Source organism: Leishmania major, chromosome 36 (assembly GCF_000002725.2).
Source record: "Leishmania major strain Friedlin complete genome, chromosome 36".
In the NCBI taxonomy this organism is placed as follows: domain Eukaryota; phylum Euglenozoa; class Kinetoplastea; order Trypanosomatida; family Trypanosomatidae; genus Leishmania; species Leishmania major.
Window position 1 is genome coordinate 1,964,617 of NC_007287.2, and position 16,141 is coordinate 1,980,757.

General features: G+C 57.7%; 5 protein-coding genes across 5 annotated transcripts; all 5 read right to left on the minus strand.

Annotated features, from left to right (window-relative positions):
- Positions 1–43: 43 nt before the first annotated feature.
- On the minus strand, positions 44–868 carry LMJF_36_5090 (putative protein kinase ck2 regulatory subunit; the record flags this gene model as incomplete). Its single annotated transcript, XM_001687043.1, has 1 exon — positions 44–868. One exon carries the CDS (start codon positions 866–868, stop codon positions 44–46), a length of 825 nt encoding a protein of 274 aa, XP_001687095.1.
- A 3,013-nt stretch (positions 869–3,881) lies between these two features.
- Positions 3,882–6,827, minus strand: LMJF_36_5100 (conserved hypothetical protein; the record flags this gene model as incomplete). Its single annotated transcript, XM_001687044.1, has 1 exon — positions 3,882–6,827. One exon carries the CDS (start codon positions 6,825–6,827, stop codon positions 3,882–3,884), a length of 2,946 nt encoding a protein of 981 aa, XP_001687096.1.
- A 1,159-nt stretch (positions 6,828–7,986) lies between these two features.
- Positions 7,987–8,781, minus strand: LMJF_36_5110 (conserved hypothetical protein; the record flags this gene model as incomplete). Its single annotated transcript, XM_001687045.1, has 1 exon — positions 7,987–8,781. One exon carries the CDS (start codon positions 8,779–8,781, stop codon positions 7,987–7,989), a length of 795 nt encoding a protein of 264 aa, XP_001687097.1.
- Positions 8,782–9,818: 1,037 nt separating this feature from the next.
- Positions 9,819–10,559, minus strand: LMJF_36_5120 (putative 40S ribosomal protein SA; the record flags this gene model as incomplete). The annotated part of the gene is made up of 1 exon (XM_001687046.1): positions 9,819–10,559. One exon carries the CDS (start codon positions 10,557–10,559, stop codon positions 9,819–9,821), a length of 741 nt encoding a protein of 246 aa, XP_001687098.1.
- Positions 10,560–13,305: 2,746 nt separating this feature from the next.
- LMJF_36_5130 (conserved hypothetical protein) lies at positions 13,306–14,142 on the minus strand (the record flags this gene model as incomplete). Its single annotated transcript, XM_001687047.1, has 1 exon — positions 13,306–14,142. One exon carries the CDS (start codon positions 14,140–14,142, stop codon positions 13,306–13,308), a length of 837 nt encoding a protein of 278 aa, XP_001687099.1.
- Between the last annotated feature and the right edge of the window lie 1,999 nt (positions 14,143–16,141).

Below are 16,141 nucleotides of genomic sequence, written 5' to 3' on the forward strand. Positions count from 1 at the left end.
TATCCTCCTTCCCCTCTTCATCTATTTTGTTTTGAGTTCCCGCCTACTCCGCTTTTCCTTTTGAGCTAGAACTTGAGGATTCTGCGGACAGCCGCTGATCCAAAGTGTTCGACATTGCGACGGCGCCCTCTTCTTTGTGGTGAGGCCCGGCCTCGGCTTTGCGTGACACATCCCCTGCGCCCGCGGAGGCGGCCCCGGTGTCCTCTTCGCCCGCTCCGTTGGTGATGAGGGGCGTGCCTGGCTTGCGAACGCGGAAGCCGTACACCTTCGGCACGTACTGCTGGTTCGGCGGCGGGATCGACACGCCGCGCTCGCGCAGTTGCATGAGCAGCAGGTGAGGGAACGTGGTGCCCCAGAAGGCGCCGTCGAGGCTACGGTGGCGAACGGAGCGCGGGTGGTAGATGTCCTCGCAGCGTGGGCAAAAAAGCTTCACGGAGCTCTCACGTACCACGTCGCTCTGACCCACCGGGAGCAGCGCGTGACCCTCGCAGAAGACGCGGGGACAGCTACCAAACTCGCCCTGCATATATTTTTCCTCCATCAGCTTGAGGCCGCGGCCGGTGGTGATGAAGCGGGCGTGAATAAGACCGTAGAGGATCTCCGCGGAGCTCTCGACGAGACGCTTCTGCTGCTCGGTAAGGCCGTCACTCTCCATCGACTCCACGTCGAGGATGAGTTCTAACGCGTAGTGGTAAAATGGCACTATGGGGGCCAATCCAGTTAGGTTGAAATCATCTGTGATGAACTCGCGGTCGACCATGCAGAAGAACTCGTTACCCTTCAAGTCGCAGAACCACGTAATCCAGCTCACAAGCTCCTCATCCTCGTACTCGTACTCCATGTTTTCTGGGGAGTACGCGTCATCCATTTTGATGTACTTCAAGGGGCTTTCGTGCGTGCGTGCGTATATGTTTTACTTTTTGCTTTTCCGTTCCGGAACCCCTCTGGCAGACTGAAAAGATTGGTACGGTGGTCTCGCGACGTTGACGGATGGCGGCAGCAAATCACGTCGGCGCAGCCAACGGAAGCACGCTCACACTCGCCAAACAACAAGTGGGTGAGAAGAGAGCGCGGCGAGCCAACCAATGCGGCAACTCGAAGCGGCAAAAACGAGCTCCCTATTGTGAGGTATTATACTACCGCGTGTCCCCGCGACGGAGTGCCGCGCACAAAGAGCGTGCAATCAGGGAGTGGAAATAAACAAAACGAAAAAGACCGGAGAGATGTAGTTGGGCAGCATCCTGTATAAACAAAGGTAGCACACGGAGCAGGAGCATGGTTGACGGCGCGGCGAAGCGTCAGCTGTTGCTTGAAAGAGAGAGAGAGAGAGCAACATCGGTGTGATACGGACGCGCATGCCGAGCGCATGCGTTGTCGGGACTTCGGCTCCCCGTCCATGCTGTGATCGGTCCCGCTGCTGGACGCGCCTACACGCTTGAAGGCGTTTATGCTCTCCAGCGCCGTAGAGGCCCAACACTCGTCTGGCACTGCTCGAACGCCCGCAAAAAAGGAAAGTCGAACAAAAGAGCTTTCTTCTCTCTGTGTCGCTCTCTCGATGTGGCTCCTCCAGCAAGGCACCAAGCCTGGCATGAGCCGCACGCCGTCACGCCTCCGCCCTGTGCGTGGGTTGAGGCCGTCGGAGGGCAGAGTGATCCAGCAAAGGAAAACAGGAGAGCAGGAGACTCTCTCACCCTCATGGATATGCCAGAAGAACGCGCACACACACACACGCACGCACGCACGCACGCACAAGCGCATAGGTGCGCATAGTGGCTGCACCACAACTGTGCGCGTGTGCCTTCAGAGTGCTGGGAGACACCAAGTGAACGCGTCCGCACGGGAGGAGGGCAAAGGGAGAGAGACGTGCAGACTCAACGGAGAGGATATCGCCTTAGGTGTGATGCACATCGCCATTGACCCGCAGCAACACTGCTCGTCTGCCCATCTCCCACCGTTCTTCCTCCGAATCCCCGCATGCTATTTTGTTGCAAGGGTGGTTTTCTCAGTTTCACAGCGACTCACATGTTTAACGCCTTAGGCTCACATGAGCACAAGAGAGAGAACCGCACATCGCGTACGACCAAACAAGCAACCCTTCAGCTTTACCTTTTATCTACGTCCTGTCGACGCTTCACTGGATAATATTTTCCCTACAACGAGATCCTCTATTCAAGATAACTCCATGAAGAAACAAAACAACAGTGCCCTCTCATCCCTCCCCCAGTTCCTTTTTCGCCAGACCGGGTGTGTCGCTGTGTGTGTCGAAACGTCTGCATGTGTGCCTCACTGACACCCTCTGCCGCCCTTTGCCTCCCCTCATGCAGCCACACGTCCAATGCATGACACACGCATCGACGGTGCGGGAAGGGGAGAGAGGAGCGGTAGCGGGAGGGGGAGGGGGGACACACTGCGGACGTGGAAAAGAGGGGAAAAGGCGGAGGGGAGGGAGGAGGGTAGCATAAAAAAGACCAAAAACGCACCTGAGTACTCAGAGAGACACATAACACACACACACACGATCGGCAACACATGGTTCTTCTTACAAGCACAAACTCAAACACACACCACCTGCATCAACACGTCACTTTCCTTAACACGGGGAGAGACTGTGCATGTGGCATGCAGTAACATCTCTTGAGAGACGCAGAGAAACCATAAAACGAGATCGATACAACGGCACACACACACACACACACACACACGCAAAGATGTTTGAAAAGGCGACGAGGTCAAAGTGCACGCTGGCGCGCTCGCTAACACACGCACATATGCGACCGAAAACGAACAAGCATCCCCCCTCAAGAACGCAAAAGAAAAAATTATAATAACTAAATAAATAATAGTAAGGGAGCACCGACGAGCTGCAGGAGGAGGTCCTGGGGCTTGTTCGTTCCAGTCGTCTCCCCTTCCTCTCTCCCACCTCACCCCCAGTTTCACGAGTACAAACAGAAGAGCAAAGAGGAAAAGAAGAAAACAACAACAATATGTATATATATACCTGTATATATATACATATATATATATATACATATGTACATATATGTATACCGACGTCAGCGTACGGACGTGCGCAAAACAACAGCGAAAAAAAACAGAGAGAGACAGAGACAGACAGACAGACAGCGGATGCTCAGCGTGCTACACAGTATTTGAAGCTCTCCTTGCCATCCAAAGAGCCCCTTCGGTTCCTACAGTTTATCCACCCAGCACGCCAAACAAAAAAAAAACAACAAAAAGAAACTTCATCATCACAGGAAGAACAGTGTCGCTACACCGAGACAAGGGAAGAGTGCACTACGCCCCTTTTCCTTTGGCATCCCTGTTTGCGCTACAGGCCGCTCGTCCACGGCAAAAAATCCCCCTTCCCTTCCCAGCATTTCGCTACAAATGCCGCCTCCACACTGGCCTACGTGTGTCTGCAGACGCTTTCTTTGCGCCGCTGCCGTGTAAAAAATACGCCATATCACGGCATAAGTTAGCTTCACCTCTTCCTTCCTGCGCCGAGCACGTTCTCATACGTTGATGTTGCTGCTGTTTTCTCACTGCGGGTACAGGAGAGAGGGAAGGGGCATGCAGTTCGATTCTCGGATCCTTGACTTGTTTTCCAGCTGTGAGACTGCCTTGGACAGACGTCCACATACACACACACACACACAAACGCATACAGATACAAAAACACACGACTCCGCTCCGACGGAAGAAGACGGACGACCGCGGTAGTCAGAGAAACGAGAGGAGAACGAAGATCATGAGTCAAAGACAGGGCGATATACCCCCTCACACACACACACACATACCCACACACACACAAAACGATGAGAAGTGACGTCTATAATGGCGGGGGGCACATTGCTCTTTAAGATAAAGGGAACCAGGCATGGTTACTCAGCGTTGGGAGAGCACGGCGCACTCGTCGCACCCGGGGCGCTTGCGGCACCGAGGCGGGCGGCCTGCTCGCTTTGCCAACCGGCGAGACCCCTGCCGTACTGAATTCTGGTTAGCTTCCCCAGGTTGGCTGTCATGAAGGTGTAATACTTCGCCTCCAACTCCTTGGCTTCCGCCACCACTTCCGACTCGGCAGCCACCTTGCCCGTGGCGTAGTCCGTCAGTTGTCCGCACAGGTGGCGCACCACGTAGTTGCCGGAGGGACTGATGGCGAGGTTCATGAACGACTCGTCGGCCTTCGCCATCAACGCACGTGCTACCTCCAGCGTGAAGCGCCCGCCATCTTTCGTTTGTCGAGCCACCGTGAGCGCCTCCTGCACGCAGTGAGAGAGGTACTTCTCCTTCGACGACTCGAAGATGGTGTTGACAATGCCGTCAAGCAGCTTGCGCAGATACGCCTCGATGGGGGTGCCGGGCACAGCGCGGCTGGCGAGGCTTGTCAGAAGGTTTCGGTAGACGTTTCCCCCTGTGAAGCTGGCATCGTTGGTCGACCATGCGCCTGCCATAGTGGACAGGATCGTCTCGCATTGCTGCACAAATGCATCGTGCTCCTTCTTCTTGCGGCTAGCGGGGCTCTTAAGCGCGGAAAGGACGACGTCGGCGAAGATAGGGGTCATGTAGCGTAGAACAAAGGAACCGATCAGGTGGTGGCCAACGTAGCGCAGGCGAGACTCGACCGTTGCGGGCTTCTCCGCCGCCGCAGCGTCGGCGTCCAGCTGCGCCTGCGTGGTGAAGCGCGTGCGCTTGCGGCGCAGCACGGGCTGCTCGCCGGTGCACCACGACTCGGCGACGGCGTAGTATAGACGCCAGTCCACCGGCGCAGCCGAGGCCTTGTACTCTGCGAGGCTGCTGGGGGCCTGCTTCGCCGCCGGCGACTCCGACGCAGCTTCTCTCTCTTCCTCTGGCGAATCCTCCGTCTTTGTCTTCTGCGCGCCGTCGTCGGCATTTGCGTCACCCTCTTCCGCCTCGCGGCCGCGCTTCAGGCCAGGCTTCCTGTTGGTCTCCTCCGCGGCCCGCTCAGCCACGCTGATCTTGGCGTGCTGAGGATCCATGGCCTGCAGCAGGGCCAGTATAGTGTTGCCGCAGCTGGCGGAGCTGGTCAGCTGTACACCGTAGCGGGCGATTGCGTCGCACAATGCCTTTACCTCTTGTGCCTTCGCCTTCGCCGGCTTCGCAGCCTCCCCACCGACCGGGACAACGCCGAAAAACTGGAAGACTAGGTCTGACAGAAGCGGGTAGTGCAACAGCGGGTCGATGAGCCGCAGCGAGGAGCTCCATTCGATGCGGTTAAGCGGGTTGGCTTCCGGGTTCGGCGGCGGCGGCACGATCTTATCAAAGAAGACCTGTCGCTTTCTGCTGACGGTGAGAGCAGCGCGCAGGATGCGGATACCCTGCGGCGATGACATGAGCGTGCGCTTCACCATCTTCTTGGGGGCAGCGGCGCCCTCAGCGGGCTTTTCAGCGACCGCCGCTTTTTGCTCTTCGCCCTCCTCGCCCTCCTCGCCTTCGTTGTGACCTACGTCAGCGTCCGCGCCCTCCTCGTGGGCCTCGCCTTGCTGTGGGCCATCTACCTCGGCATCCGAGAGGCGCATGAGATGGCTGAAAAGCCTCGTGGACTCATCCGAGTCGGCCGCCATCTCGGTCATCAGCGCTTCGTACGTCGCGATGTCCTTCGTGATGGCCTCCAGCAGTTCATCGCGGGTCTTATCATGCACGTTTACTGGCTGCCCACCCTCTGCCGGCGTTGTCTGCGGCTTGTCGAAGGTCGTCAAGAGCATCATGAGGGAGCGGAAGGTGCTGAACACGGCACCCTGGATAGCTGCACCGTTGGCCAGGTCGATGAGGCGCTCAGCATGCCCAACGATCACGCATGGAACCCCCACGAACGTCTCAGCTGTCTTTTCCGACAGAAGAGTGTCTTCGGGACCGCGCGGGATAGACAGGCAGGCGGCGGCGTACTTCTTCTGGATTACGACGAGTACCCGAATCGTGCTACCGCGCGCACGCGAACGCATTGCAGAGAGCACCTCCGGTGCGACGATCGTCTCCGTCGCCCCCTTGCGGCCGACCTCCTCCAGTTGCGCGTAGCTGTCGAGGTGGACGACGGCATACGACTCGAACATACGCCCACCACGACCACGACCACCGCCGCGACCGCCACGCTGTAGCCCACCCGGCCCGCCACGCCCGCCGCGACCGTACTGCTGGCTTAAGGGCTGCTGCTGCTGCTGCTGCTGTGGTTGTTGTGGTGGTTGCTGTGGTTGCTGCGGTTGCTGCTGGACGCCGTACGCGCCGCCCTGGAAGCCACCGCGCGCTGCCGGCGTGTAGTTGGGGTTTTGGTTGTAGCCCTGGTTGTAGTAGCCCTGCTGCTGCTGAACTGGGTAGTAGCCCGGCCCGTAGCCCGGCCCATAGCCGCCGCGGCTTATCGGAGCCGCAGCACCGGGGTACCCCTGCTGGATACCGGCGCCACCGTAGGCGCCACCGCCCTGGTAGTAGCCACCGCGAGAAGCATATCCCTGCTGCAGCTGTGCCTGCTGCTGAGGTGGTGTCGGCTGGTAACCACCGCGTGCAGCGTATGACTGGTTGTAAGCCTGGCTGTAACCTCTGTACTGCTGCGCAGCCACCTGCTGGGGCGGCTGGGAGGTCATCTGCTGGGAGGCCATCTGCTGGGAGGCCATCTGCTGGGAGGCCATCGGCTGGGAGGCCATCGGCTGGGAGGCCATCGGCTGCGGCTGCGGCGGCTGCTGGACCTGCGGCGCATAGTAACCGGCGCCACCGCCGCGGCCCGCCTGCTGCGGGTATCCTTGCATACCATCCTGCGGCGGGTAGCCGCGCTGGTATCCGGCGTACGGATTTCCGTTGTTGGGTGCACCTCCCTGCATTTTTTTCGTCTCCAGAAAACTCGCGTGCTGGGACCAACAAAACGACGAGGAACAAAGGCGACGGCGAATGGAGGGACAGACAAAAGAACGACGATCAAATAAACGAAATGTACGGATTTCTCTACCGTGAGCTCCGGTGCACAAGGCTAAATACACACGCACTCACACACACCACGACAGTAACGTGTGAGCGCGCGGGTGTGGGTGGGGGGAGGGAGGGGGTGACGCGCAGGCACGTGCGCGGGTGGCAGACAGCAATGGATATGAAGTGCGCACACCCGAATGAGTCGCGGTGAGGCACATCGAGAGAGAGAGAGAGAGAGGAGCACGCACGCGTAGAGAGCAGCACAACAAGAACAGCAGCCAATAAAAGAGAAACGACAGAAAGAGAACGAGAGAGATGACGTGACACACCCACTAAAGGCAGTACTTAGAGGATTGCCAGAGAAGGCACCCCTAGGGTGAGCGAAGTACGCTCTGACAAACATCTGGCGAACAGGTACGACACCTCGCAAAAAACGGACATGGTGAGTCTGGCAAGACACGCAGGGACCTCAGCACAAACGGCAACCAGCAGTTCGCGTTATGACTGGAGGCGTGCACTGAAGCGAGATGATCCACAGCTGATGCACGGTGCTGTTCAGTCCCTGCAGCGCGTGCGCACCTTGCAAAGTCGCACGTTGAAGCGATCGATGATGCAGAGCTGAGAAGAAAAAAATGTGCGAAAGTGCGGGTGGTGGCGACGAAATGCCCGCCAACTCACCTCGCCAGCACATCACAGTCTGGTGTACATACGGCGCCTGTGCATACAAATCACATAGATGCCAAACGCAAGGAAAAACACGTATATATACAAAGGATGGCTAAACACCTCAGCACACAGGCACGAACAGAGATGCATGAGAAGCGCAGGAGTGGAGGATGAAGAGGAGGGGGATGCGGTGTGTGTGTGTGTGTGTGTGTGTGTGTGTGTGTGTGTGTGTGTAGGGGGGCAAATCCTGAGTACAACGGGGTCTGCGCGCCTACTTGCTGAATTCGTGGGGCAACTTTCGCCTGCTCTCTGGCACGGACAAGTGCCACCATCAAGGTGCGCGACAAAGTGAAATGAAGGCTATGGAGGCAAGACGTGGCAGGCAAGCGCCTTCCCCCGAACAGCTGCCTACCAGTGAGTTCTGCGATACGAGGAGCTGCCCATGCCATCGTTCAACTCCGCAGCACTTAAGCGTGACTCCGCAAGCACGGTGTTGCGAACTTGGGTCTGCAGCAGGTTCTCTGAGGTACATCCCTTCTGAAAGCGGCACGGCGCCGTAGGGCCGCCGATCGTCCTCGACGGCGGGTCGTAGGGCGTCACCACCTCGGCTGCGCCAACGGATGCTCTCATCCGAGCGAGGAACTCTCGGCTCCACTTCATGCGGTACGTTCTGTCTTGGAACTCCAAGAAGCCTACGCCAATGTCGATCGTGAGCGTCGAGGCGGCGTTGCGCTGCAGGTACTTGCCGATCTCGCGCACCGAGTCCTTCACAGCCGCCTCGACAACGAAGCGGTCTGTACCAACGATGGAGGCAATGGTGATGTAGCTGACCGTGTTGGGAACGGTTGCGTGGTAGTGCGCATCCTGCATCTCCAACACGTTTTTGAGGTGAAACTTCGATGTGAAGTCCGGTAGCAGCACAAGCTGCGGCTTCAGCTCGATAGCAACGGACTTATCAAAGAGCATGACTCGCTGCACCTTGATGCTGGCGTGCAGAAAGTCCAGCACGATCCCGGACCGCTTCTTGATGAGCATTTCCTCCAACTGCTCACCTAAAACACGCCAGATGGCGTTCAGCTGGTGCGCTGTGCCCTGCCGCTTCGTCTGCAGCATGTAAACACCACCCGCGTGAGTTACAATCTCCGCTATTTCGCCGTAGCAGCCGCGACAAACACGGCCAGAGCATGGCAATGAGTGCTCCATTTGCACACAGCAAAGGCAACGCGCGCGGAAAAAAGGTGACGGAGAACTGCGGGTGCGCTTCTACTGCCAAGACCAAGGACCATGCGGTCAGTGCGAGGGTAACGCAGGAGACGCGCATACACCACGAGTGCTCTCTCTTGAGGCAAGAAGTGTGTCTAGAAGTTCTATCAGTCACCGAGACGTTGAGTGCTGTTTCAGCAAGGAGAAACAAGCTCGCAGGCACCGTTTCAGGGGCGAGAGACGGGCGAGGTATACACACAAAACGAGCAGGTAAGGTAGAGTGGAAGACCAAGTCAAAGGGAAAGTGATGAGGCTGGTACTTGCGAGGTCAGAATCGGAGACGTGACAGAGCGTACTGCCCTTCCTGCAAGAGAGGAGACGAGCACATGATGCCAGCCGCCCCTCTTCGTGTGCATGAGGAGGCTTCCGTCACAGCCACAGCGCCTCCCTCCCCACACATTCGTCATGAGAGTGGGCTGCAGCTGCGGTCGAAGCTGATGGACATCCTTCATCGACGACTGATGATAATACGCCCTTGCAACGCAAAAGGAGGGGGTGGGCAAACTGCTCAGCTGCTAGTTCACGCGCGTCAGGAAGCGCCCCTTCACGGGACTGCTTGGTTCGTTTTCGTGTGTGTGTTGGCTTGCTTCGACGTCGTAGGAAGTGATAAAAGCAAAGGCGCTTTAGGGGGGATGAGGACCCCCGAGAGGGCGGTGCTGTGGGCATACCGTTGTAAGAAGGTCGATTCCCTCGTCGAACGTCAGACACCCAGCACGCGCGTTTGAACCGTCTCGGCGGCATCACTCACCCCTGCAAAGGCCGAAAAAAAAAAATGACTAGACCAGTTTGTTATCCGCCACCTTATCGTGCGCGTAGAGCACAGCCGGACTTCACTGGGGACGCAGCACGCACGCACAACCGAGGGGCGTGAAGAGTGCAACAATAACGACAAGCAGAGGGGCACAGAAGAGCGACAAAGTGTCGTCACCCCGCCACTTTCCCACCGCTCCTGTCGTCCGCGCCGCCTTCACAACGCCTTACGCCTCCCACGCGTTGTCGTCGTTGCGCTCCACCCAGCCGAAGCCCTCCTCCGCCTCCGCGGCGGGCGCCGCAGCGGCCGCGGCGGCCTTCTCCTCCGCAGCCTCGTTGGGGTCGCGGTAGAAGAACAGGTCCACCTTCTCCTCCCACGGCACAGAGCGCACAATCGTGCCGCGCAGGCGCAGCACCTCGCGCGCAAGCAGCCAGTACATCATGCCGATCGACTTGATGCCGCGGTTGTTGCACGGGATCGCAATGTCCACATACTCCAGCGGCGCGTCCGTGTCGCACAGCGCAATCACAGGGATGTTCACCAGCGACGCCTCGCGGATGGCCTGGTGGTCCGTGCGCGGGTCCGTCACCACAAGCACGCGCGGCTGCACGAACTTTTTCTGGATCTGGTTCGTGAACGTACCAGGGATGAAGCGGCCCCCGTGGAAGCTCGTGCCCACGTGCTGCGAGAACTTGTAGATCGCGCGCGTGCCGTACAGGCGCGACGAGCACACGCACACGTCCTTCGGGTTCTCCACAGCAGCGATCACGCGAGCAGCGAGGATTAGCTTCTCCCACATCATGTGCACGTCAATGATGTGGCTGCCCTCCGCCGTGCGGCCGTAGATGTACTTCTTCATCGCACTGCTCTGGTTGCGCGTGCCAATGTGGCAGCGCATCGCGAGCAGCTTCTGCGCGTCGCTCTCCTTCATCCGGAGAACCTTCGAGCCAGACTCCACAGCGGACATGGTGACAGGTCGCGAAGAGGGGGTGGGGTGGGAGGGTGTAGGAAAGCCGTGAGGTAGCAAGACTGCGCCGTTGACGAAGGTGCGTGTGGGTTTGGGTGCATGAGCAGTTGCAGTGCCAGTGCGAGTCGGTGTGATATGAGTGAAGAAGAAGAGGACAGCATCGCGAAGGAAAAAAAGGTTGGGTGATACTGAGAAAAATGTCGCCGCCACAGAGCCGAGTTCATGCGATGAAGAGAGACCCATCGTCATCAGTGTTGCAGGCAGAGAAGAAGAGAGCGCCGGGACAAGCTGTTTGATGTCCCAAGTGGCGTCGCGCAACGTAGCGCGCCCTCCCGCATCCCGAGTGACGCGTCCTTGCGCGGCTGAGGCTCAGACACAGGGATCGCGTACGCGCCAACGCTAAGGATGTGGGACGGGAAAAGGTCCTCTCTTCCTTTTCTGTGCGTTTTCAGGTCGAGATAGCAGAAAAGAGCAAGTGGAAGAGAGAGGCGGAACACGGATAGGAGGATCGAGTGAGTCTGTCCTTGTGCGCGCATGTGGTGGGCGTGCACACTTACCGGCCGATTCGTGTCACAAATCGCAAGAGAAATCACCTCCTGGGAGCATATGTCTGCCCAGAAGCACCAACGTTTTTTCAACTGCTGACGCTTCGCGTCGTCAAACCTCAGCGTCATCCGTTCGATCAGTGCGCTCTTTTCTTTTACGAGGCTGCCGAGTACCTCATAGGAGTGGCCTTCTCGACGCCGCAACAGCTGCTGAGCGGACGAAATCACAGTGTCCTTCCTGTCGGCCATATCTAACAGTACTTGGATCTCTCTTCCATCGAATTCCTTAGGTGGAGAGGAGCCTGCACTTACCACTGATGACGGCTTTGCCGCATCAACACCGAAGGACCCCCGCTCTTTCGACAGCACCGTTCGCGTACCGGTGCTGCTTTTCCGTAGCTGCGCTCTTCGTGAACATAGCTGAGCAACGCAGCCGATCGCAGAAGAAGTGCCACGAATGCTTCCACGTTGTCGTCCAGGGCTCTTCTCTTCGCCACAACGTGTTGGAAAGGAGCCCAGCCAAGCGTCGGGCAACAACAGCCATCACGATGCCGCTGCCGCCGAAGCCTGTCGACCGAGATGAAAGGATTGTCGGCTCAGGCTGAGAAACCTCGTGAGCCGGCACGTAGGGGGGGATTCGAGGCACTGCTAGTAGAATCACTAAAGAGCGGAAGGCGATGGGAGGCACTATCAAAAATACTCGCCAACTGACTCAGTGACGTGGACAACGGCGGCGATGGGTGTACAGGGGCTGTGCTACTGGTCTGTGTGGTATTCGTAGTGGCGCGCACACCATCGGCGGAACCTCTCTTCACCGCTGACACCCGGGAGACCGAGATCACTACGAGGCCTGAGGTGAGCAAGGGGAAAAACGCGGTGTGCGCCTCGCTGTCGGCACAGCGGATGGAAGTGAAAGTCCGTGCACGTCTGTCGGCTTCGTATTTTGATCTTTTTTTTACAAGCAGCCACTCAACCGAAATCCGCTGACATCACCCCCTAGCGGCACAACGACGCAGCGCGTGTAGTGAGGACATCACTGAACAGATCAAAGGAGGAGTGTGTTCATCACATATATGCGGAACCACTTGTGGAGAGCAGATGCAGGCGGCGTAGGAAGAGAGAAGAGAAGAAAAGGTCAGGACTGCAAGATGCATGAACGCGCAGTAAAAAGCAAACTACGCAGCGGGGCGTGCCGACGAAAGGTTCCACCGAGACGCTCCGGGAAGCGGACTGGGGCACCCTCAATTGGTTGCCGCACACCTACTCACACCAACGTGAAGAGTGGGCAAACTTATTCGTTGATTCGAGGAGAAGGGCAGATACGCGTGGCACCTTCGCTGATCATCGCGCACGTTTTTTTTTCCTGTTTGCTGGATCTACATTGGCCCGCGGAGAGACTCGCTGACCTCGCCTAGGCCACCAGTAACGATTCCCGGTGCAGTTCGCCTTTCGGAGTCACTCGCGGGTCTTCTCTGTGAATCATGATCGCTTCAATTTTCTCTTGCTGCTGTCACCCGTGTCTTTGGCCTTTTCTATACGACTCTGCAGACAAACACGCACGCACGGAAGGTAAAGAACTGACGAGCAAGGCAGCGACACGGCGGTAGTCGCACGTCCGTTTTTGATTCAGCTTCTACGCGGTGTGCGTTTTCCCGCGTGTGGCTTTCACCAGATGCTTTGCGCTTCTCGCGGGTGGAGGAAAGGAGGGGGAGACGGAGGCGGTTGCACCGATACTGCCTCTGGTTACGAGATGGGGAGGGGGCCGAAGATTCGTGCGTGCAGTGGCAGAAAACACCCCCCACACACACACACACACACGCACACACACATAAAAGCAACATCACACAAGGGTAGTAGATGAGCGGGTGGAGTGAGGGAAAGGAAGGTACGCGAAGGGAAGGCGCATGCGACAACCCGTGAAGGAATCACGGACACAAACAAAACAAGGAAAAGCATGTTTGTACGATGCTCGCTGGGGCCGCAAGGGAGGGGGGCCAACGAACAAGTTTGTGCGCTGCCGTTGACGCACCCTACCGGTGCTCACGCGTTTCCGCGTGTTTGCGCCCTGACACCGGCGCGCTGGCTTTATCCAGGACGCTAGTCAGATCCGGCCTACTCACTCTAGCCTGATTAGACCCCGCGTCGTGATCCTTTAGCACAGTCCTTGACGAGCACTCAGCTGTGGTGTTCGAATTTCGACCTTAGTCACCGGCGTCCATGTTGGTGAGCTTCAGGCCGAAGCGCGGCGCGGCAGCACCCTCCCCGGAGGCGAACGGAGCCGTCATCGTCACCGCGAGCTTCCAGATGTCGTTCATGTTTCGGATAGTTGTCACAGTGTACGTGCCGTTTGACACGTTTGTGTTGAGCATGAGGCGAGCACCGCACGGCGAACGGGCTTGCACGCCGGCGATAAAGCACCTGCGCTCTGCAATGACGGCAGCGTCCATGTAAGTGTGAAGAGGGACGCGAACGTGCACCGAGAAGCCGTCCCGCAGACTGTACTGACCAAGCACATCACCTTTACTGAGGTGTGGGCACGCGTAGCGAACCATGAGGGCGGTGAAGTCGCGCACCCCGCTTCGCTTGGGATCGTACTGCAGCGACGCGCCAGCGTAAACCTGATCGAACACACGCGTCGTCACGTTTGCATCCGTCACAAACCCGTCGAGCGGCGACGACTTGCAGCTAGCGTTGAAGATAGAATGTTTGGATGTCACCTTCACGGAGGCGGCAGCAGCATCCACCTCAATCTCGCTCGACGTGTTGTTGACTTTGGTGTGATAGATGATAGTAGGGAGGTACTCACGCCACGACGTGAACGCGGCGGACACCTTCGACTTGAGGGTCGTGTGGTAGCTCGGGCATTCGTAGGAGAGGTGAGCGCCAATAGCCTTGGGACTGGCGAAGGGGAACGCGTTGAAACCGGTGGACGCTCCGTCCTCGTTCGCGTCCAGCTGCCACCCGTGCACATCGCTGCCCTTCGTCAAGTAGTCCTTCACCACGTTGGCGAGGTTTTTGTAGCTCGGCGGAGCCGACATGATCGTTTGTTTTTTTTTTCTTTTGATGTTGTGCTCGTGGGTATGTGCGAGGGGACGAGCAAAAGCAGAGCAAGAAAGCGTAACGGCCCACGCGTTGCTTGGTGGTTGACGATGGCACCCGTGTGTTACGCAACGAATGGGAAAGTGACAAGGGATGATGCGCAGCAGCGCGGTGGGGTTGGGTGGGGGGGGGAGAGGGGCAACGGCAAATAAAGAGTGAAAAGTAAATTAAAAAAAAAAACAGAAAAAAAGGGGGAGGAGGTGGCGTGAGAACGACGAAGGACGGAAAGGAGAGCGCGATGTGAAAGGATTCGTGAGCCAAGTGCAGTGTGCTCGTATTTGTGTCACAGGCGTTGCGGCACACCGCTGTCGGTGCGGAGAAGCCTTGCAAAAACGATAGAGAAGAGGCGGGGGCGGGTGCCTGAGGCGTCCACTCAGCGTTGAGGCTGCTACTCTCAAGATGCACACAGAACGTTTACTTCGTATCAAACAAGGAGCCGCAAAACGACACAAACGCATACATTTGAGGAAAGCATACACACATACAAATCGTCTGTAAAGTGAACGCGCGCATGTACGTGTAGAGTGGTCCGTCGCCTATCGGCAATCGCGCAGACAGAGAAGGTGCGCCGGTGAGGGTGAGGAGTAGTGTCGCTACGACGACCAACAAGTAACGACCGAGTGAGATATGTAAGCGCGACGAGAAGGGAAAAAGAGCAAAGGGGGGGGGTCAACGGGCCGATGCAAACCAGAAAGAGAAAACAGGACGTGCAGCGAACGAGAACGCGACAGAGAGTACAGGTGAGGAGCTGCGACGACGAAAGTGATGCATGCAGGTGAGAGTACGCAGAGACACCCACACCCAGGCGCATCGTGTATGCAGATATGCAGAAGTAGAGGTGCGATAAAGACGGCGACATCACCACCCGACACGTGGCACAGGTGCAGTGGCAGAGGTAGAGAGGAAGACAGGGAAAAGAGAGGGAGTAAAGAAGTCTCGTAGAATGAAGAGCGCACCGCACTCATGGGGTGGCCACAACGCAACCGAGGGATAGGAGCAGATGCCCCTCGAAAAGGCGTGTCGACTCAAAAGATGTCGTCGCCGCGAGCAACGGGTCTAAACAGAGTACCTCAACGCCCGCACACCGAGAGAGGAGAGGAATGACTGAGACTTTGGTAGCAGTGCTAGGCGGCGCTGCGATGTTGACAGGGAGAACTCCTGAGTGTTGCCATTTATCGCTCATCACATCGGCGATTGTTCACTTTCGTCCCCTCTCGGCTAAGCGTGGAGGACTGAGTAGAGAAGAAAGTGTGCGTTCTCTGATGCTGGTCGTGAGTCGCCTAGAGACTAGCTCTCTCTCTCTCTCCGGCGTACTCGCACACGTTCCCGCTCATCCACATCACGTTCGGCACACCTCTTTCTGCTGGGGCAATGCGGCATCAAGCCCCAATTTCCTCCATAGTCAGCGCCTCCGCGCGCGCTCGCACGAGTGCCACGGTCTGCCAGGGCTGCGCGGGAGTGTGAGGGATTCCGCTCATTCTGACAACGAAGGATCCCTCTATCCACGAATACACCTGAAAGGTTCTGAAGACGGTGTGTCGGCTGGGTGCAATCTCGTCGTGCGCATCGTATGCACATGATCAGGGCAACCAAGCCGACAAGCTGCCAGCCCGTGTGCACGTGCAACACAGCTGCATTGGCGTGCACTCTAGCAGAGGAAAAGGCAGCTCCATGGCGTGTCGAATTCCCGCGTGGCAAGCTTCCACCCCTGGGAGCATCTCATTGTCTTGTCCCTCTCCGGGCCATCCGACAGGCAGCCCTGTCTTCCGAGCTTTTCGAGTGTTGTTGTTGCGACTGGTGCTGCTCCTCGGCGCGGAGAGGGCTTCCAGGATCTTCGGCCCGTTAGTGCCTCTGCTGCCTTGTCCGCCCTTCATCCCTGAAGACGTGCAAGACAGCGTCTGAATTCGCCTGCTGCCGGACTCGGTGCACCCAGCATGC